This window comes from Petaurus breviceps, unplaced genomic scaffold (genome assembly GCF_028583685.1).
Source record: "Petaurus breviceps papuanus isolate PSGF00001 unplaced genomic scaffold, PetGlider_PUasm1.0 207, whole genome shotgun sequence".
In the NCBI taxonomy this organism is placed as follows: Eukaryota; Metazoa; Chordata; class Mammalia; order Diprotodontia; family Petauridae; genus Petaurus; species Petaurus breviceps.
In genome coordinates, this window is record NW_027185850.1 from 24,867,618 (window position 1) to 24,889,575 (window position 21,958).

At 54.4% G+C, this 21,958-nt stretch overlaps 1 protein-coding gene across 4 annotated transcripts in view; it reads left to right on the forward strand.

Annotated features, from left to right (window-relative positions):
• Positions 1-21,958, forward strand: part of LOC138164993 (tetratricopeptide repeat protein 39A-like) — a 66,156-nt gene that overhangs the window by 28,961 nt on the left and 15,237 nt on the right. For 3 of the 4 annotated variants that reach the window (XM_069093025.1, XM_069093027.1, XM_069093029.1), the window contains 7 exons: positions 5,486-5,617; positions 12,643-12,719; positions 14,756-14,823; positions 15,295-15,359; positions 17,730-17,829; positions 20,179-20,244; positions 21,699-21,807. In XM_069093025.1, the coding sequence (XP_068949126.1) occupies positions 5,486-5,617; positions 12,643-12,719; positions 14,756-14,823; positions 15,295-15,359; positions 17,730-17,829; positions 20,179-20,244; positions 21,699-21,807 (617 nt within the window). The remainder of the gene's footprint in view (positions 1-5,485; positions 5,618-12,642; positions 12,720-14,755; positions 14,824-15,294; positions 15,360-17,729; positions 17,830-20,178; positions 20,245-21,698; positions 21,808-21,958) is intronic. The other variant, XM_069093028.1, reaches the window with a different exon arrangement.

Sequence of the window (21,958 nt, forward strand, 5' to 3'; positions counted from 1 at the left end):
GGAGGGGAGAGGGGAGAGGAGGGAAGGGAGGAGAGAGAAAGAGAGAGACAGACAGAGACAGAGAGAGGAGGGGGGAGAGAGAGACAGAGAGAGAGAGATGGAGACAGAGAGAGAGAGACGGGGGGAGAGAGAGACAGAGAGAGAGATGGAGACAGAGAGAGATATGGAGGGGGGAGAAGGAGAGGGAGACAGAGACAGACAGAGATGTAGGGGGGAGAAGGAGAGGGAGAGAAAGAGGAAGAGAGTTAGACAGGGAGAGACGGAGAGAGAGAGAGGGAGACAGGGAAAGAGAGGGAGAGAGAGAGATGGAGGGGGGAGGAGAGAGAGAGAGAGAGATGGGGGAAGGAAAGGGAGAGACAGAGACACAGAGTGGAAGAGAGTGAGACAGGGAGAGACAGAGAGACAGAGACACAACAGAGAGAGAATCCAGGAGGAGAGGGTGATGGATGGTGTCAGAGGCTTCAGAGGGGTCAGGAAGAATGAGGACTGAGGCGAGGCCATTGGATTTGGCAGCTAACAGAGCCCTGGTAACTTTGGGGAGGGCACTCTGGGGGGCATGATGAGGTAGGAAACCACACCGTGAGTGGAGAGGGAAGAGAGGCAGTTGCTCTGCAGCCTTCCAGAGGATGTTGGCCCCAAAGGGAGGAGATGAAGACTTGCTGCTTTGGATGAACCATCAAGAATGGGGAGCCAGGGATGTGTTTGTAGGCAGGAGGAAGCAGCCAGGACAGGGAGAGACTGAAGACAGATGAGAGAGTGGGGATGGTAGAGGGGGCTATCGTCTGGAGAAGATGGGATGGAACAAGGTCCCTTGTGCACGTGGAGGGCTCACCTTGGCGAGGAGAAGGGCCCCTGAGTCTGTGAGACGGGGAGGTGGAGGTTGGGGCAGGGGCATCTGGGAGATGTGATTGAGGAGGAGGGGAGAAGAGGAAGCTCTTAGTAAACTTTGTCAGTGAAATGGAGAAAAGGCTTTAATCTGAGGGCACAGGGAAGGGGAGCCCTAGGAATTCCCAGAAGAGACAAAAAGGTTTGGAAAATCTGCTTTGGTGAGTGCGGTGTGAAGGGACTGTCTCGCACAGTGAGGGCCAGGGGCGATGCTGTAACCTCAAGTCCAAGGGCCCAGTCAGCACACTTTTCTGACATTCTCCGTCCTTGTGCAGCCAGTGAGTAGGAGAGTGGGAAGAATCCAAGGTCCTTGAGAGGCTAAGGGAGCCGGGGCATGGGCCCTCCTGGGGCTGATCCGTGACCGGAGGGTTTGTGTTACAGCAGAGCATCAGATACAAAGGAAGGGCATTGACCGGTACATCCGCACCCCCTTGGGCTCACATATTGACTTAGCTTTAGAGTGCCAAGCTACCCATGTTCTATTGTACTTTTATTTATTTTGTTTAATATTTCCTGATTTCACTTTCATCTGATTCTAGTGGCATTGGAGGCTGCCCCGTGTGCGGCCCACCTGTACAATCAGACCCTCAGCATAGTCTGTCTGGGGGTGAGGTGAGGCTGGATGTGTGTAGGGTGCTGGCAGATCTCAGTGCTTTGTAAGTGCCTTTTCTGTAATGGGGGCTAAGACAGAGAAGGAGCATGACTTCGGCACACAAAGGCCAACCACACTGTACTTGGCATCAAAGGACCTGGGTTCATATTCCAGCTTTGCTGCTTACTAGCTGTGGGGCCCTAGAAAAGAGATCTGACCTCCAGGGGCCTCAGTTTCCTCATCTGTAAAATCAGGGAGCTGGACTAGATGGCCTCTCAGGGTCCTTCTGGCTCTGTGATGACTTCTTCACCTTCCTGGGTCTCAGTTTCCCTATCTTTAAAATAAGGCAGCAGGACTAAGTGATCTCTCTGGTCCCTCCTGGTCCTGGATCTTGGATCTGGTTTATCTCTGGGGTCTGCTGGGACCACGTGTTGCCTCTGGGCCTCTGCCTGAGGTTGGGAAACTCCAGGGACTTCCAGAAGGAGCCTTTCCTGTCTTTGGGGGCAGGCCCCTTGCCAGGACTCTCTTCTTCCCAGGGATTGACCTGAGGCCAAGGAGGGGAAAGAAGGGGAAGGGACAGACCTTCTAGTAGCAGGGATGCTAAGAAAGATGGAAAAAGAGAAGCAAGTGGGGAAACAGAAGGGCCTTGGTCTAGTAGACTCTTGTGGGGTGGGGGTGGGGCTGGGGCCAGGGCTGCTGGTCTGAAATTCTGCTCCCCACTCACCATGGTTAGGCCCTAGCAACCATGCCTGCTCCCACTCCTCCACCCTGAAGATTCCCAAAGCTCTTTCCTCACTATGCTGAGGAAATCACTAAGTGAGGCAGGTGCGGTGGCCCCTGTTTTATGGATGGGGAAACTGAGGCCCAGAGGCAGACGTGACCCTTTTGCACATTCCCAGGGAGTATATGCCAGGGCTTGGAGAGAAAAGCCCAGCCTTCCGGTTACAAGCTCCGGGCTCTTTCCCAGCCTGTCTTGGGTAGGTGCCGTGGTTGGCTGGCACCCTCTTATAAACCATGCCCCACAGACGGTTTTGGCAGCTGCTTCCTACCAGGGGAAGGACTGGTTTTTCCACTAAGGACTGTTTACTCCAGGGGGGAACAATCACATGCATATTAGTCTAATGGAGTTTCTTTGGTTTTTGATTTGTTTGCGAATGTTCAGTCTACTTATTTTTAGTCTATGAATGAAATCATAGTAGGAAGAGCTTGCTTGGAGAGCTGGGCCCCATTCACCATGACTTCTTAACCTCCCGTGTATGGCTTTCCATGAGCCCCTCCCCTCCTGTTTCCCCTGTTTCCCCATGGAAGGCTTCTTGAGGGCCCTTCCAGCTCTGGCTTGTCCTGGTTCCAAGTGAGAGGAGAGGAGGGAGGGAGAAGCCCAGCAAGCATCTTGGAAGCACCTACTGCATGCCAGGCCTTGCACAAGGCTCTGGGGAGACAAAGACCAGAAGGCATTCATCCCTGCCCACAAGGAGCTTCTATTCTCCCAGGCAGAGAAAGATACATGGGTACATGGACAGCTAAATAAAGTGCAGTAGGGAGGGGACACTGATACTGGGGGAGACCAGGGAAGGCTTCAAGGAGGAGGCAGCAGCTGAGCTTAGCTTTGAAGGGGGACTGAGATATGGAAGGAGGGCATCCCAGGGAGGGGGCACAGCCTGGCCAAAGGCACAGGGGAGGAGTGGGAGATAGTGTCGAGTTTGGGGGACATCCATGTGGAGTCCACGAAGGGGAATGATTTGAAATCAGGCTGGAAGGGTAGGTGGGGTTACATGGAGGTAACAGGAGCTCAAGGGCCTGCCTTGGTCAGACCTGTGCTGGGGCCAGGGCCCAGTTCACAGGCTCTTGCCTCTCTCCAGGCCTGCTGAGTAAGGATGACCAAAGCAGGCCTCCTTGGGGGATCCCATTGGGAATCTGAGGGTCTGTGAAGGCCGCACGGCCTGGGTATGAGGTCCAGCCTATATGACCCTGTTTCCTCATAGTAAAATAAGGGGTTTGGCCCTTGTGGCTCTGGGTCCTGGAAGGAGACAGGCCCAGGGGCCATCTGGCCTCCTCAGATCAGAAAAACAAGTGGCTACTGCAGCACTCCCACTGGTGGGCCATCCAACCCCTGCCGGAAGACTGACAGTGAGGAGGAGCCTGTTCCACACTGGGACAGCTCTCCTTGTTAGGAAGTAACTTGGTTTTGACATCCCACCTCAATTTCCCTCTTTACATGCTGGACATATGGCGTTCAGTATGTTGATGGGACTTTGAAGGGGAGACAGATGCTCAGGGAAGAGCCTGGGCTGGATGGACAGACCTGATATATAAGGAAACTGAGGCTAAGGCACAGTGAAGTACCTGGCCCAGGGCCGTACTGTAGCCAGTAAGTTATCTGAGGCAGGATCAGAACCCAGGTCTTCCAATCCATTGCATTGCCAAGGGTTGGTGAGAAGAATTATCTCTAGCTGGGGGACAGAGAGCCTGGGGTGGGTGTCCCAGGTCAAGAAGGTCTTGCAGAGACTTCTCAGGCTATTCCCAGAGGCTCTGGCCTGGCCCTTGGACACTGTGGGGATGGCCGCCTGGGGTCCTGAGGTCCCGGGGCCCCTGGGTGGGGCCCCTCAGTGGGTGAGGCTCATGTCTGGTGGCTGAAGCTAAACAAACTAGTTTCTGTTTGTTCTGTACACATGGGGCAGGCAGAGCCTTAGGGATGGGGCAGGGCTGCCTGGGGTGCTGCCTCCCCACCCCCAAACCTTCACCTAGTAGGAGGAAGCAGTGGGGGGGGGGAGGGGGGAGGGCCCCGGCCTGGCCGCCAGAGAGCTTCCGCTGTCAGAGCGGGATTAGAATCCTCGGGCTAGGGGTGGCTAGGTGGCGCAGCGAGTAAAGTGCGGGCCCTGGAGTAAGAAGGACCAAGTTTGGTTCCAGCCTCAGACGCTTAACACCCACACAAAAAACTAGCTGTGATTCTGGGCAAGTTACTTAACTTGGGCCAGGCTGTGAAGACAGCAGCCCTAGTAGACTTGGGGGCAGAACCAAGGCTAGACCCCAGGCCCTGAAGTAGGGAGAGGGCTGGGCCAGTGGGGTGGTGGTGACAGGTGGGAGAGCAGGCATGGACTTGGGAGCTTGGGAAATGTCAGGGGGTGTGTGAGGGAGAGAGGAAAGACAAGAAGGTCCTGTTCAGAGGGCTGGGTTCAGATCTTGTCTGTGTGACCTGAGACAAATCACTTCCTCCTTCTGGGCCTCAGTTTCCTCCTTTGTAGAATGGTGGAATGAGCTAGATGGCTTCTGAGGTCCCTTCTGAGCCAGGATGACTGGGGGGAGAATGGGAGCCCCTGAGAGACGCTTGCATCTTCCTTGCCCCCAAAGACTTGGCCCAGGCGCCCTTCCTCTGGGACTCACAATGCTCAGTCCTGGTGGGGTTCAAGAGCGTGACATCCATACCCAAGCTCTGGCTCTGCTACTGAGATACGAAGTCAGAGCTGCGAGGGGGTCACATGGACCTAAGAGCTAGAGTGGGCAGGGCCCCAGAGACTCTGATAAATGTGGAAGGACTTGAACCCAGCTCTGTGGGCTCCCAACTAGGTCCCTCTTCACTAGAACATGCTGCTTGTGTGATCCTGTTACTGCTTGGCACAGAATAAGCCCTTAATACACTCTCCTTCACTCTCCATGGCTCTGGTCCCAAATATTCTCTTTTCACGTCTCCTGCCCTCTCAGCTAGACTTTCTCTGGAGTCAGGAAAACTCAGTTCCAGTCCAGCCTCAGATGCTTCAGAGCTGTGTTGCCTCTGTTTGCCTCAGTTTCACCATCTGTAACATGGGGATCCTAACAGCACCGACCTTGAAGGGGGGTGGAGAGGCTCAGAGGAGATACAGCAAGATAATGCACTTGAAGCCCTCTACAGACCTCCCACTATGATGCTGGTGAGAGCTCTTACTGCTGGCTGCATGTCCTTAAGCCCTAGGTCAGAGCCAGGCCCACCCCCGCTGGCTTCTCATAGTTTCTACCTTCTTTGTTTCCCCACAGAACCAAGGAGAGCATGTACCACTCCCTGACATATGCCACCATCCTAGAAATGCAAGCCATGATGACGTTTGACCCCCAGGACATCCTGAACGCCTGCAACATGATGAAGGAGGCCCAGACCCTGTGTCAGAAGTAAGGAGTGGGGAGTGGGGGGAGTGGGGGGAGTGGGGGGGGAAGGGTTTCTTGTTGCAGGGTAGTGTGAAGGGTCATGGCAGGCGCCCCTCCAACTCTAACGTTTCACGCTTCCCATAAGACTGACCCTCTACAGAGGCAAATTAGACAGCTGCCCAGGGATGTGATATCAGAGGAAATAAAAACCCCACTGGATCAAAACCCTCTTTATTCTCACTGACAGTCACCATGCCTGAAATCCCCAAGACACTTGGTCCCAGCCTGCAGCCAGAAGCTCACCCCTTTGCCTTGCTCCCTTGCCTTGCCTTTGCTGTTTGCTGTAGGCTTAGAGCCTACAGTCTCTGCCTCCCATGGCTGTCCCCATGAGATGCCAATGGTCAGAGCTGCGAATAGTAATGGTGCCTGACACAGGCTGCATGAAATGTGCCCACAAATCAGCTTTTCAAGACAAACTCAGGTGGGGTGTGAAACCTGGGGTTCCAGCCCCTCATGGCAGGGTAGGGAGGGAGGCCTCAGGGCTGCAGTCTAACACCCAACTAATTAAAGTCAGTTATTTTAATAGGTAGCCATTATGCTAGGCTGTTTCTGTGCCCCAGAACAAGTGTAAATGTTATCCTTGCCCTAGGGCAGATCTCTGACTGCCCTACCTAGTTCTGGCTCTGCCCAGGGTTCCACCTTTCTTTGCTGATGGCTGAGCCATCTGGAGTTCATTCAAGAATAGCTCCTTGTAAGGGAAAAATGTCCTGACTGGGCTATAGAGACGTTTTGGGGTTCCAGGCAGTTTGACTCAATTCAGCCAACATTTAGTGAATGCCTACTGTGTGCAGGGCCCTGTACTCAGTACTGGGGAAACTGAGATGCAGAATAGTACAGGCCCTGCCCTCAGGGAGCTCAGAGTCTCCTGGGAGAGACAGACAAAGCTCCTGGACATGATACAAGGTCAAGAATCCTAAAGTGCTCCAAGAAAATTTGAAGAGGAAGGGACACCATTCCCTTGGATCAAGGTGAATCAGGGGAGGCTTCATAGAGGAGGCAGGGCCTGAGCTAAGGTTTGGAGGAGGATTTGGACAGAGGTAAGGAAGGGGGGCATTCTAGGCAGAGGGTATGGCCCATGCAAAGGCCCAGAGGCAAGAAAGAGCCAAACAGAGGCTGGGGCATGGCTTAGTGAGCAGGGCTTCTGGAACATTGAAACAGGGAGGGTAGGAGAGTGAAATAAGTCTTGGATGAAGGGAAATAGGGCCTAGGATAGATCTGGATGCCATATGCAGTTACCTTCATCTACTCTCTCCTATTATAAGGGAGAAAACCAAGGCCCAGAATGGGAAAAGACCTGCCCAAGGTCACTAGTGCAGCAGGTCAAACCCGCGTCCCTGGATTCCAGATTCTGTGTTCTTCCCACTCCGCTGTAGCAGACCTGGCAAAAACCTGGGAGAGGCACTTAGCACCCTGGGTGGCAGGTGCAGGGCAGCTGCAGCGTGGGTCAAGTCTGAGGAGATCAATGGAGTCAGTTTTGCAGATTCAGTGATGGGTCGAGGCAGGCAGTTTGGAAAAGATCTTTTGGAAAAGATCTGAGCCTTGCAAGGGGCTTGTAAGCACGGGGTGGCAACTAAAAAAAGAAGGCCTCAGCTGCTATGGGAGGCACAGTCTCCACCAGGAAGGGCTGATGACCCCACTGGACGCTGCTTGGCCCCGTCCAGGGACATACTGTGCTGCGTTCCGAGCGCCAGTTTAGGAAGGACACTAGCAAACTGGATCACGGCTCCAGAGGCAGAGCCGTTCTCATCTAGTCCCCTTGTTTTACAGAAACTGACTGTGATCAGTATTCCTTTCTTCCTTTGTTTGGCTGGGAGGCTTTGCTGAAGGAGCTGGGAGTGTTTAACCCCAGAGAGACAAGACAAGACTCAGGGCAGCAGGGCTGTCGTCAGGGCTTATTCAGACTGGTCCCAGAGGGCAGAGGGGTGGCACTTCCTGGTGTGTGGATTTCAGCTCAGAACTCATGGGATTCCTGTGGCTGCTTTGGAAGGGTGAGGTCAGCATTGCTGGAGGTGGTCCCGCACCTGCTGGACGGCTGCCTATGAGACACACGTAAGAGCTTAATAAATGCTTGTTGGCTGAGGATTGTTAAGGGGACTCTAGCAGGAGGAAGATGAGTAATCAGTCAGGGAGCATTTATTAAACTCCTGCGCTGTGCTGAATGCCAGCCGGATAATGACCCAGGCCCCTCAGGGTCTCAGGCCTAGGGAAGCAGGCCAGTACAGGCTCTCGGTTTGGGCTCCCGTTCCTGCCCTGCTCCGTGGCCAGTTTGCTTATCTCCTCTGGGCCTCTTCTGTGAAATGAGGGGGTGAGGTGGGGTGAACCCTAAGGGCCTTCCTGAGGCTTCTGTGGGGCTGCAGTGGTTTGGGCAAAAGGCAGTCCTGATCCTTCTGTCTCTGCCAGGCCTCCAGCTGTGAGCACCAGCCCAGGAAACCACCCCCAGGCCAGCTCCTGGGCAGGGGCAGTGGTTGCCTGGCAAGCTGGGAGTCACTGCCTCCTTTCTCCCACACTAGGGCAGAGCTGTTTGCTGATGAAATTCATTAAAGCCTTCCTGATCAGCAGGAAGCTGGTCCTGGGGTCATTCATGTCATGAGTTACCTCCTGGAGCCAGATGGGAGGTGGCCTGCAGCTATGAGCGCACTGGGCACCCCAGGAAAGAAGAGCTAGTGCCCCGGGCAGATGATGTAAATAGCAGCTCCCTCCCAGGCCTGCAGGGCTCCTTCCTCATGGTGACACCTATTTATAGATGGGGCTGCTAGTAAATGTTTAACAACCAGCTGTCCAGAAAGGCAGGGTATGCTTCAAAGTTTAACCTGTGTTGTTCACGCTTTCTTAAGTCTAGGAAATCAGGGAAACAGTCAAACTGGATGTGAGGCGCAAAACCTGATTTTGCAGGTGTGAATGCTGAACGTTCAATTCACAATCGACTCTCCAAGTTGGTAGGGCCCAGCACCCTGCTGTGACAGCCCGGGAAGCTGAGGCTCAGCCAGTAATCATCCCAGTGAACGACGTGTCTGTGTCCCGTTAGGGTTTGCATAAAGACAGCATGATAATAACTAGTGTTTTTAGAGCACCTACTATGTGCCAGGCTGTGTGGCACTCTTTACAAACATTATCATTTGACGCTCACATCAAACCTGGGAGATAGGGGCTGTCATCCCCATTTTACAGATGAGGAAACTGAGGCAAATTGGGTGACTTGCCCAGGGTCCCAGAGCTAGTAAGTGTCTAAGATGGGATTTAAACCCAGGTCCTCCTGACCTCGGGACTGTTGTTCTGTCCACCACGCTGCCGAGGCTAAGGCACTGGCTTCAGAGCTCAGAAGGCCTGGGTTCGAGTCGTGCCTGACCCAGGCAGGACATATGTGTGTGTGACCCTGGGCAGATCACTTCACATCCAAGTGCTCCGAGTAGCCCTGGGGCTCTAAGCTGCCAAAAGAGTGGGATCTGGACCATGGAGGGGGCCCCGACTGTTCAGGCCCTGGCCTCGCTGCTAGCCCTCGAAGGTTTGCAAAGCTCTTTTACCTGCACTCTGTCCTCTGAGCCTCCTGACACTCTGGGGCAGTAGCCCTGTTACTATTGTGCCCTTTTTACAGATAAGGAGACTGAGGCTCAGCAGGGCTGGGCCTTGCCCAGGGTCACACAGCCAGGAGGTGAGACCTGGACTTGGGGCTTCTGGCCACAGGCCCCTTTCTAGCCTCCCGGTGTCCCCTACTCCATGATCCAGCCTTGGGGCCTCCTCGAGGATCCTCGTTCTTCTAGGCCTTTGTCCTGGCTGCCCCCATGCCTAGAACTCGCTCCCTCCTCACCTGTTTCCTGGCTTACTTTTGGGCTCAGTTCAGAGGTCACCTCCAGAAGGCCTTGCCTGACTCCCCCAGTGCTCCCCAACCAGGCTTCCTGGGGCGGGGCCCCGTCACATTCACAGAAGCCCCCAGGCCCTTCTCCACAGCTGGGGGGCTGTTGGATAGGTGCTAGATCTTCAGCAGGGAAGACCTTAGTTCAAATGCTGCCTCTTTGACCCTGGGCTGCTTGCTTCACTGCGGCCTGCCTCCGTGTACGGTTTCTGTAGCTTCTCAGGATTGTTGTGAGGGTCACGAGACGACAAAGCTCTTTGCAAACTCTGAAGTCATCCTGAGTTCTAGGTGTGTCATTATTATGAGGTGGCCTGCACCCAGGACCCTTCCCCGTCTTGGTGGCCCTCCCCGGACGCTGGACCATCTGCCGGTGTCCTTCCCATTCTGCAGCCAGAGGAACCAACCCCTCCCTCGTACCGTCTGCCGTCCGTCTCCTGCTGCATCCACATCCCCCTCCTCACTCATATGGAGCTGGAGAGCCATCAGAGCCCCCTGGTCTTCTTCAGACAGGCTTGTTGTCAAAACCATCCCAGACTTGCAGCCACCGACTCTTGGACTCCACATGTATTTTATTTGCATTTACCGCTATGAATTTCATCTTGTTAGATTTGGCCCCATGTTCTAGATCTGGGGTGTCCTGTACCCCTTGGAAGCCTCACAAGGATGGTCTGTGACTTGTGGAATAAAATACAAAAATTGACCAAAGAAACCCCTTATGTGGAAATGCGGTGATCTGGAGGTTAGGAAGGCTCTGACCTGTCCTTGTCCCCGAGCCCTCCTCCGGCAGCATCATCTCTCCCTGCTCTGAGGACCCTCTGGGCCTCTGCCAGGGCCCTGACAATGCACACAGCCTCCTGTAGCTCTCTGTGGTCGTCTGACCTCCCCGAGGGACTCATCTGGGACCCGCAGCACCGTGGCACACACCATCGTCCTGGGTTTGAGGCATTCATTCCAATATCAGGGGAGATTCATGTGGGACTTTGAAGTGGCAGAGTCCCAGGGTCTCAGAGCAGCCTTGGGAAGGAAGCCGACCTTCCCCTCCTCATTATACAGATGGTCCAACTGAGGCATAGAGCTGGTGACCCGTCCAGGGTCTCATCCACAGTGCTAACAACTGGAGGCTTTGGAGCTGGAAGAGATACCCCACCCCCATTGTTCAGATAAGGAAGCAGACCCTGAGAGGTTTGGTGACTTCTCCAGGGTCATGCAGCTAGTAAGGGTCTAAAGCAGGATTTGAATTCAGGCCTTTCCGTCTCCTAGGCCTGTTCTCTCCCTGTGGTGTTCCCTGGCTGCTTTGGGCAGTGAGGAACTAAGATGTCACTTAGCCACCGCCATTCCTCAGCCCCAGGGGAGGTAGGGGCTGGGGGAATGCTGGAAGCCGCCCTTCGGGAGATGAGGGAGCTGAGGCTCCGAGAGGTCAGCCAGTCTGTCCACAAGCATTTATTCAGTGCCTCCCCTTGGCCAGACAAAGAAGGGATAGCAGCCCCTGCCCTCAAGGACCTTGCCAACAGCTAAGTGCTTTCCAGACAGACAGAACACATTGGAAATAATTAGCAGAGGCAGGCACCGGCATTAAGGGCAATTAGGAAAGGCTGCCTGGAGAAGGGGGATTTTACCTGGGACCTGAAGAAAGCCCAGGGATGGAGATGAAGAGGGAGGGCATTCTAGTCAGGGGGCACAGACAGAGAAAACGCCTGGAGTTGGGAGATGGAGGGTCTTGTTCAGAGCAGAAAGGAGGTCAGTGACACTGAATCACAGAGCAGTTTAGAAAGGGCCAGTTATAAAGGTGGGCGCTAGGGCACGCCACAGAGCGCTGGGCCTAGAGTCAGGAAGACTCATGTTTCCGAGTTCTAATCTGGCCTCAGACACTGCCTAGCCGTGTGACCCTGGGCAAGTCATGTCACCCTGTCTGCCTCAGTTTCCTCCTCTGTAAAATGAGCTGGAGAAGGAAATGGCAAACCGCTCCAGTGCCCCTGCCAAGAAAACCCCAAATGGGTCATGGAGAGTCTGAAATTACTCAGCTTCAACAAGAAGAAGATTATACAGTTTTATTTATTTATTTTTTGACTTGATTCTTTAATTGAAGACAAACAGTGACACATGTGGAATGACCAGCAGCCTTTCAAACCTGTTTATGCCCCAGGGAGGCTTAACTACCAGCTTCCCAGAAGATAGTCTCAGTTCTGCTCTAATCATTCTGTTGGTGTGTGCTCTGATGATTAGGATTAGCATTTTGGGGAAGCCCTCTAGACTTTTAACATATAAACATTTCTGTAATTAACAACTTTCTCCAGGATGCTGAGAAATTCTTTTTTTTTTTTTGCTTTTTTTTGGGGGGGAAGGGTGGAAGACAGGGCAGTTGGGGTTAAGTGACTTGCCCAAGGTCACATGGCTAGTAAATGTGTTGAGTGTCTGAGGCCAAATTTGAACTCAGGTCCTTCTGACTTCAGCACTGGTGCTCTATTCACTGTGCCGCCTAGCTGCCCCTATAAAGAGTTTTAAACACCGAAGAGAGACTTTTTCTATTTGGTCCTCGAGGCAAGAGTTACCACTGGAGGAGGGGGGATTAGTGGTCGGGTCTGTGCGTTAGGAAAGTCATCTGACAGTGAATGGAGGCTGGAGCCGGGGAGATTTGAGGCGGGCAGGCGCCCTAGCCAGCCATGGCCACAGTTCCTGGGGTCACACAGCTCGTTAGTGTCTGGCCCATTTGGCTGCCTCTGGGATGGGTTGAGCATGGCCATGGCCTGGGAGTCCCTCTCACCTATAGGAGGCTTGGAGAATGAAAGCCCCTCATGGGGCTGGAATCCTGGGGTCTGGGATGTGCTAGGGGCCAATATGGGACCATGACCTCAGATATTCCCAGGAACTCTGACAGGCAGATACTTTTCCTAGGCATGGACTCACAGCATGTTATATGTGCCAGAAGTGGGCTCACCTCTCATTTTACAGATGGAGAAACTGAGGCCCAGAGGGAGAAGAGACTTGCTCCAGCCACCTGACAGTTTGTGTCAGCACTGACTAGAGCTGAAGCCGTTAAGGTTCATGGGAAAATGAAAGCAGAGAATGTTAGAGCTGGGAGGGGCCTCAGTCCAGAGGAGCCCACTCTCACAGCCCTGGGACCCCTCTTCTCTTCCCACAGGCACCGAAAGAAATTATCTGTAGCAGGCTCCTTCAGTAATCTCATGCACCGACCCACCATGGACCAGTTCACTGAAGGTGAGGCGGTCCCCACCAGGGCCCTGGGGCTGTGCTGGCTGCCCATTTCTAGAGGGAAGGATCCCAGCCACCTCGGCCATCTAGAACACAGCTGAGGAACTGGGAGTGGAGAACTGTCACAAAGCTATGCATGTCCCTCTTTCTGTGTGGCAGTGCCCCTGGCTTACAGGTGGGTCTGCACAGCAGTTAGGGAGCTGAAAAACTTGGCCAGCTCTGCGGATTATCATCGGCTGCTGGAGAAGAGAGAAAGAGACAGGTTTCTAGAAGCCCATCTTGAGAAGCAGCAGCTAGTGGCAAGGAAGGAGACCTTAGGGGTCCCACACTCACTCAGTGTAAAGAAAGCAGCTTGGGGCCATTGTGTATAGGGGCACACAGCCCCCTCTCCCCTCACTCACCTCTGTGCCCTAGCAGCACCCCTCAGCTGACCCTCAAACCCTCAAACCTGGCAGACATCATTCAGTCTAGTTTTCCAGTTGAGAAAACCAAGGTCCAGGGAGGGGAAGGGGCTTAGCCAGTGGGGTCACATGATGAGAAAGGCAAAAGTAGATCTGGAATCTGGGTCCCCTGGTGCTTAGTCCCTGTACCTTGGGATGACCCCAGGCCATGGAGAAAGGGTTCAGTGGTGATACCCAGGATGTCAGGATTGCCAGAGATCTGTCATTTCATCCCTGGAGACCCTGCCTGGCAGCCTCCGTATGTCTGCGGATTGTCTTAATGGGGTATGTTAGTCTTAGAGCCAGCAGGGAGTTCAGGAAGGTTCTGGTCCAGCCCATATTGGAATGAGCATTGTTCCTGAGCCTCTGCTTGGAGACCCGAAGGGGTGGGGACTCTCCTTTTCGGGAGGCAGCCCCTACCTCTGTGGGAGCCCTCAGCTTGCTAAGAAGTTTCTCCTGACATGAGGCCTAAATCACCTACGTGGTGGAAGGCCTCCAGTGAGGTCTAGGAGGGAACAATTAAAGGAATGTTTCTCCTGGAGACTTGGGGAGCCTGGTAGAGAGCTGTGGGGTTAGGACAGACTTCCTAGCAATGAGAGGGCCGGCCAGATGGCCCCTTGCTGGGCCCGGGACCACCTCTGAGGTCACTTCTAACTCTGTGAATCTGTTATTGTTGCTGTTTGTTGTTATTGGTAAGAGAAAACTAATGGTCCAGTTTCTGATGCTACATGGCCATGGGCCAGCCCCTTAACTCCCCTGGGCCTCAGTTTCCCCTTCTGTAAGAGGGGGGCCTGGGTCGGATGTGCACTGGTCCTTTTTAACAAAGGGCTCTGGTTGAGAAACAGCCACATCTTCAGAGACACCAGAGAGGGGGCAAGTGGAGACGTGGGAGTGAGGCTGGCTGTGTCCACCAGAAAGTACCTCGGTGCCAGGGGAGGCAGAGGCCTGGGCTGGCATCCTGGCCCTCCCACCCCCTCTCTGGGCACGTTTCCTCATCTGTGAGGTGAAGGCCCTAAGCTCTACAATCCCATGACTGGTTATCAATGACTGCTTGTGGCCTCAGTTTCCTCCTCTGTAAAATGGGGATCAGGGTCCTTTTGTTCTTCCTCTGCTTGCTAGGAGGTCCAAATGAGCTGCTGTTTGCAAAGTTCCTTTTTTATACCCAGAGAGTGCTACATGAACATTATTATTGTCATCATTAGCGACTTGTTACTCTGATTTGGGGAAGTACCTGACTTACCTGTAGAGCTTCCCTTGGGTTTCCACCCTCCCTAGTACCCAGGACCCCAGTCCATGTGACATGGACATCAGAAATCACGCCCCCAGCCTCCTTCCCTAAGGGTCCCCAGGCCTTGGCAGAGCCAGGGACAGGGAGCAGCCCTGCTGGGGACTGGGGTGATGTGGGGCTCCCCTCACACCATCCCATGGGGCACAGCCCCCTGCAGTCTGGGGTGATGTGGGGCATGGCCCGCTGGGGGCGGGGAGGGCAGCCCCTCTGGGGGCTGGGGTGATGTGGGGCACAGCCCGCTGGGGGCGGGGAGGGTAGCCCCACTGGGATGCACAGACCCACCCACCTCCGGCCTGTGGTTTTCTTTCCCCCAGAAGAAATTCATGCTGAAGTATGCTATGCTGAGTGCCTCCTGCAGAGAGCTGCTCTGACCTTCCTGCAGGTAGGCTGGGGGCCACTGTCCTCCTTGTCCTGGGTGAGGGCCCCTTCCTACCCACACCCCTGTGTGCCTAACAGTCCCCATGCCACAAGTGATGCTGGGAGTTTCTTGTGGCCATCTCTGGTGCCAGGCCTGGGCCCGAGCATCATTGACTGGAGTCAGAGGCCTCAGTTCCAAATCTCCACCTTGCCAGTTACCTGTGTGACCCTGGACAAGTCCCATGACCTCTCTGGGCCTCGGTTTGCTCCTCTGTTCCCAAGACTTGGTAGTTGGGCCCAGCATTTCTGTGGTGGAGGCAATTTGTCCTCTGTGGTCAGCCTGGGGATGAGGCCCTTTGGAGGGGCCCGTCCCATCCTGTGTGACGCTGTGACTGCCTTTTCTGGCATTAACCTCCTTCCCAAATCCTCACTGGTCTTCTATCCCCACACAAGCCTGTGCCCCTCCTTGGTAGCTGATGGCTTCTCCCTCCTGCAGGACGAGAACATGGTGAGCTTCATCAAAGGAGGCATCCGAGTGCGGAACAGCTACCAGACGTACAAGTGAGTGGGCTGGCAGCCTGTCCTCAAGGCCTCCATCAACTCATTTTGTAGGAAGGGAGGGGCCTGCTCTGGGCTGGCCCCTGCGGCGGTGGCGCTGGGGGACCCAGCTTCCCTTCTCTAGCTTGTCCAAGACACACGGTCACACGGCCAGCGGCCTGCATTGCACTAGTCCAGCCTGAGCAGGAATCCGCTCTGTAACATCCTTGGCAAGTGACTGGCCAGTCTCTGCTCATGCATCTCTGGGGACAGGGAGCTCACCACCTCCCAAGGCAGCCCCTTGTGCCAGGCAGAACCAGGCTAACCCCTCTCCCCATCAATGGCCCCCAGACACCCGAAGGCAGTTGTTCAATGTCCTTATACTCTGCCCCCCATTACTTCATACATTCACATGCTATGGTGCATGAGAGAGGTGTAAACAGTGCTGCAGTGAGTGGAGATGGGTTATTCCCTGGGCAGCTCAGGGAAGGCTTCATGGAGGAGCGGCCTTGGAGCTGAACTTTGAAGGATGGGGGGTGGCGCCATTCTGCATGTTGGGAGCAGGATGAGGTCCAGAGTCCACAGAGGCCCAGCCCATACCGCCCTCCCCTTTTGGACAGGAGTTTTAGCCCTCAGCCTCCAACCCAAATAACCTCCCTAGGAAGAAGCCAGTTCTCGGGGGCCTCAGTTAAGTTCCACCAGGGTGGGGACCCTGGAGGTTCATCTAGGCCTCGCCTTTGGCCTGGCATCCAGCCACCCCTCATGGGACCCTGCAGGCTCTGAGCCGGTGTTTGCTGGATGAATGATCCCAATGCCTTCCTCTCCTCTTCTATCCTGATGCTGTTTTTCTCTTTTCTTTTTTTTTCTTTTTGGAGGGGGGAAGGCAGGGCAACTGGGGTTAAGTGACTTGCCCAAGGTCACATGATTAGTAAGTGTCAAGTGTCTGAGACCGGATTTGAAGTCAGGTCCTCCTGACTCCAGGGCTGGTACTCTGTTCACTGCACCCCCTAGCCACCCCTCTTTTCTTTTTTTAATTGATACATTTTTAGACTCCCTTCATTTCTAGCACATCTCTCCCTCCTCCCCTAGTCAGTGAGCTCTCCTCTGTTTAGCATTGAAGAAATAGAAAGAGTGATTTGGCAAAACAAACCAAAATACCAGCCAGGACGGGCAGCACAGGCCCCGTACTGTCCTCAGGGTCACCCGCATCTTTATAGACCCATCTCAGATTGTCTCTGGGCCGCCATGAGCCCGGCGGCCAGTTCTGTGTCTGGCCATGCATTTGTGGGCTTTTCCCAGGTCATCACAGCTTTCTGTTCCTTTCGGGCACCTGCCCTTGGTCTAGTCTTTTTTGCTGCTTGGGGAATTTGGGTGTCTCGGGGGCCCCCTCATCTTTGACCTCCTGGCCCTGTCTGTAGCCTGGCCAAGATCTTCCCCAGAGCCTGGAGGGCAAGGAGGGAAGCAGCCATTGGTCAGCCAGGGGTTCAGATGAGGCTTGCATCATGATGGAGCTACCCTTCCTCAGCTCACCAGCAGACCCTCCGTGCACAGTGGAGTGGAGGCTGGGAGCCCACTGTGGGGGGAGATCTGGTGCTGCTTACCAGGTCTCTGATCCGGGGCTAGGCCTTTCCCCCTCTCTGCACCTCTGTCTCCCCATCTGTAGAATGGGAGGAAGGGGACCTGGACAAGCCCTGAGGCACCTCCTACGGCTGATAGTCTGTGTTCTAAGGTCTGCCCCCCCCCCATGTTATATATTCTGTGCTCTGAACCCACTCTTGGCTATGACGTTCAATGCTTTGTGTTCTAAGCCTCCCCAGGCTCTCATATTCTAAGCAGACAGTGTTTCAATATTCTGTATCCTTTTTTTTTTTTTTGAGGGGGAAGGCAGGACAATGGGGTTAAGTGACTTTCCCAAGGTCTCACAGCTAGTTTTGTGTTAAGTGTCTGAGGCTGGATTTGAACTCAGGTCCTCCTGACTCCAGGCCTGATATTCTGTATTCTAAGGTTCCTGTCAGGTGGAGTGCACAGAGCACTGGGCCTGAAGTCAGGAAGACCTGAGTTCAGACCAGGCCTTGGGTACTTCCTAGTTGTGTGACTCTGGTCAGGTCTCTTCATTTCCATGTGCTTCGGTTTGCTGTTTTCAAAGCACTGAGCACAGTGCCCAGGGTAGAGAAGGCACTGCTGTGTATGCCCTTCATTACTGTTGTTATTATTTATGGTTACTGTTACTTCATGTTCCTGGGCCTGAGGTATCAGGCATCCTCTCTCAAAGGCTGCACTGAGATCCAGACCCCAGAGGCTCCTGCTGGGACTAGGGCCAGGGTGGGTGGGCTGGGCCAGTCCCACCTGAACCCCGCCCGAGCCTGCAGCTGAACCACAGCTTTGTGTGGCTAGGGAACTGGACAACTTGGTACAGTCCTCCAGCTACTCAAAGGGAGAAAACCACAGCCACTTTGAAGGAGGGGTGAAGCTTGGTGTGGGCGCCTTCAACTTGGTGAGTACCGTCCCCTCCCTGCCCAGGGGAGCCTGTCTGCCTCTGCCTCCTCCCTGCCTCCTCTGCTCACACACACACCCCACACCCCATACACCCTTCATACCCCCCCACACACACCACACACCCCTTACAGACACACACACAGACACCCCCCCCACACACCACACCCCATACACCCCTCATACCCCCAACATACCCCTCACAGACACACACACAGACACACCCCCCCCACACACACACCACACACCCCTCACACACCCCACACAAACATACACCACACAGACACACACACCATACACCCCTCACACACCCCACACAGACACACACTACACACACCATACACCCCTCACACACCACAAACACCACACACCCCTCACAGACACATACACAGACACCCCCCCCCACACACACACCACACACCCCTCACACCCCCCACACAGACACACTACACACACTACACATATACATTATACGCGCACACTGTACAGACACTCACACACACATATCCAGGGCTGGGCTTCTCTCAGGTGACTCAAGGTGACTGCCTTTTTCTCTCACTTTCCCCCCCATGACTTATCCGTCACCAGGGTCCTCACAGTGTCCCTTGTATGCCCAGGCTTGTACAGAAGAAGGAGGAGACCTCACCTGGGCCTTTCCTCTGGCTGGGCTGGTGAGGCTCACAGACAGGAGACATTTAGGAAGGGCCCGAGCAGGCACAGCTCCCAGGGTGCCCGCTTTGGGCGAGGTCACTGTGGTCACAGGAGGGCTGCCACCTACCCAGTAATGAGGGCAGTGCAGACGGGGCCCTGTCAGGAGCTGCATGAGAGGGTGCTGCGTGTACTCCCCTGGCTTTGAGGCTGTTGATGGTCCTTTGGCCCTTGGGAAGTATAGACAGAAGCAATAAAACTCAGCTCTTGCCTAAAGAGAATAAGTGGCCAGACATTCAGTGACCACGTGGCCTGTTTCCTCATTGGTTTTGCGTCCCTGACCCCAGGAATGGGGTGCAGACATGGCTAATGGTGGAGGATAAGACCCCACGTTTAAAGCTGGGAGGGACCTCTGAGGGCACCAAGGCCGAACCCCTCATTTTACAAATGAGGAAACTAAGGCCCAGGTAGGTGACTTGCCCAAGGTCACATGGCCAGTTGGTGTATGGGGTGGGCTCTGACCCTTGGTCCCTTCCTCATGCCCACCCGGAGGCAGGGGGGAGTGGGAGGAGCCCTGGGGGGCCCTGGGTTTGGATCTCAACCTTGTTACTGACCTCTTAACTCATGGGACTTGCCTGGCTTCCCTCATAGGGGCCTTGCGTTTAGAGGACCAGCCACCAGGAGAGGGTAACATTAACGCCAGGAGCATATAGCCAGTGCTCAGCGTGGTGTCTGGCACACAGTAGGCGCTCGACAAATGTTCCTGGGTTGATAAAAACATCTAATGATGAGTTTCTATACTTGAGGGTGACTGGAGGAGTGGAGAGGGAGGGGCCTTCTGGGGGCATTGCTGGACCCCTCACATCAAACCACCTGGTGTGGGGAGCGCGCTAGCCTGGGACTCAGGAGGCCTGCCTTTTCTTCTGGTCTGTGCTGCTAATTCATGGTGTGACCTTGGGGAGGGTGGTCACTGCCCATCTCTGGGCCTCAGTCTCATCAGCAGGAGCCAGAGGCTGGCCATCTGTGCCTTGCCCGCTCCCAGGGCTGTTGGGAGGGCCAGCTGAGTGGTAATGTAGAGGGCCCACGGACACAGGGCATGATTTTTCTTTGAATGATTTGAATGATTATTGGCATTGGCTGCCTGTCTCTGGACCGTCATCTTCTGGGTTTGCCTGCTCTGGCACAGGCTCTCATACCCCTTAGCCCCCTCCTTCCTCTGGCCCTCAGCTTTGCTCTGCCCTCCCTGGTAACACTTACCTGTCCTGGCTCCACATCTCTGAGGTGGGCCCTTCTCACTCACTGCATGAATTGGGTTCCTGGGCTAATGGACGGGTTTCCCTCCACTCCCAGGTAGCAGTGGTGGGGTATATTCATTACTTTAGGGACCTTCTAGAGACAGTGTCATAGGTTTTCTGTCCAGCAGCTTAGAGACTCCCCTCCCTAACACACACACACAGACACACACAGATGCACACACACAGAAGCACACACAGACACACACAGACGTGCACACACAGACGCGCACAGACACACAGATGCACAGACACACACACACCCATGGTGTGGGTTTCCGTCTGGGGGGAGGAGGGTACTGTCTGCAGGTCGGGGGGGTGGGGGGAGAGGATGGAGAAGCAGGGAGGGCCCTGGAATCAGGGTGAGACCTTTCCTCCCACCTCTGCTCACCTGTTTTCCCACCCCTCAGACACTGTCCATGCTTCCTGCCAGGATCCTGAGGCTGCTGGAGTTTGTGGGCTTCTCTGGAAACAAGGTAAAGAGTCTGCTCCAAGTGCCTTAAAGCCTCTGATGCCCTGGCTTCCTGCAGGGTGCCCCCTCCCCATTCCTGCCCAGCCCCATCGGTCTCTTTTGGGGCCAGCCCACCTAGAGTAACTGCCCATAGAGCAAATGTTGCATTCATAGTTCATGAAAATTAAACTGAGCAAACCCCCACTTGGGGTCTTGGGGTATCCTGTCTAGGGCTCCCTGGAGGCAGGGGCTTGGAGGAGATGACCTGATCCCCAGGTGGGGCCACATGTGGGCCTCCATCCCTGGGAGGAGGCAGGACAGGGCCTCAGGGGATGGGGCAGCCTTAGGTTCTTTCCCAGTCCTTGTTTCTGGGGATTTTTCCAAGAGGAAAAGGCCCTGGAAGGCTTCAAACCTTGGTTCCAAGAAAGAACAGCCCCATTTCCTGTGTTCTGACATGGTCGTCCCTGCCCTCCCTCCTTACAAGATTGGAGAATTTCAGAACTGGAAGGGGAATCATTCAATATCATTGGGTCTCCCCTCTTTCCCAGTGCAGGAATCCCTTCTGTGGCAGCCCTGATAATCTGGTCAGCCAGCCTCTGCTTGAATACTTCCAGTGACAGGAAACTCACTGCCTTATAAGGCAGCCTATTTTGTTGTTGGACAGTTGTTAGGAAATTATTTTCTTCCTTGTGATTGTGCTGGGGGTCTAGGAGACAGCTCTTATGTGCCCCCAAGTCTTCTCTAGGCTAAAGACCCCCAATTCCTTCAACTACTCTGCCTATGGCATAGTCCCAAGACCACTGTCCGAAATGGCCTGCCTCCTCTGGAGGCTCTCCAGCTGACCAATAGCCTCCCTAAACTGTGGTGGCTAGAGCTAAGCCCACTAGTCCAGAGGCAGAAGACAATGGGACCCTCACCTCCCCCCCTCATTTGCTCACAAGGAGTAGCAGAAAAGACATTGTAAAAGTCTTAGGACAGGATGTGGAGGTCCATGGAAAGCTGGTTAAATTTGGAGTCAGGGGACCTGGGTTCAAATCTCAGCTCTCTACATATCCTGTATGGCCTTGGGCATTACTTAGCTTTTCAGCCCTCGGTTTTCTTATCTGCAGAATGAGGGCATTGAGCTAGCTGGTGTCTGAGGGTAGTTCTGGCTCTGGAGCTAGGACCCCATGAGGGCCTCTCCCCTCCTTCCCCCTCTGTCTTAGGTGCTTTCTTCTCTTCCTTTTTCTTTATTTGCCCTCAGCCTCTCACCTGCCTTCCTTTGGTCTTGCCCATTTCCTCTTGTTTCTGAATAATCTCTCTTCCCTTTTCTTCCTTTTCATTCCCTTCCTCTCTTTATTGTGGTTCTTCATCCCTTTTCTCTAATTCCCCTCCTCTCCCCCTTCCTCTCTGTCTCTCTCTCCTCCTCCCTCTCCCCTTTTTCCTTCCCTCTTCCTCCTCTGTCCCTGGATCTCCACCTCTCTTCTCCCTCTTGTTCAGGACTATGGGCTGCTGCAGCTGGAAGAGGGAGCCTCTGTGCACAGCTTCCGAGCCGTGCTGTGTACCATGTTGCTGCTTTGTTATCACACCTTCCTCAGCTTTGTCCTTGGTAAGAAGAGGTGCCCTCTGCCTCATCATCCTTCCCCGCCCCCAACCCCTCACCGCCAACTCCTCACTCCCCATCCTAATTCCTGGGCCTAAGGCTAGGGGAGGAGTGGGCAAACATTCATAAAGAATTCATTAAATTAATTTAGGAGAAG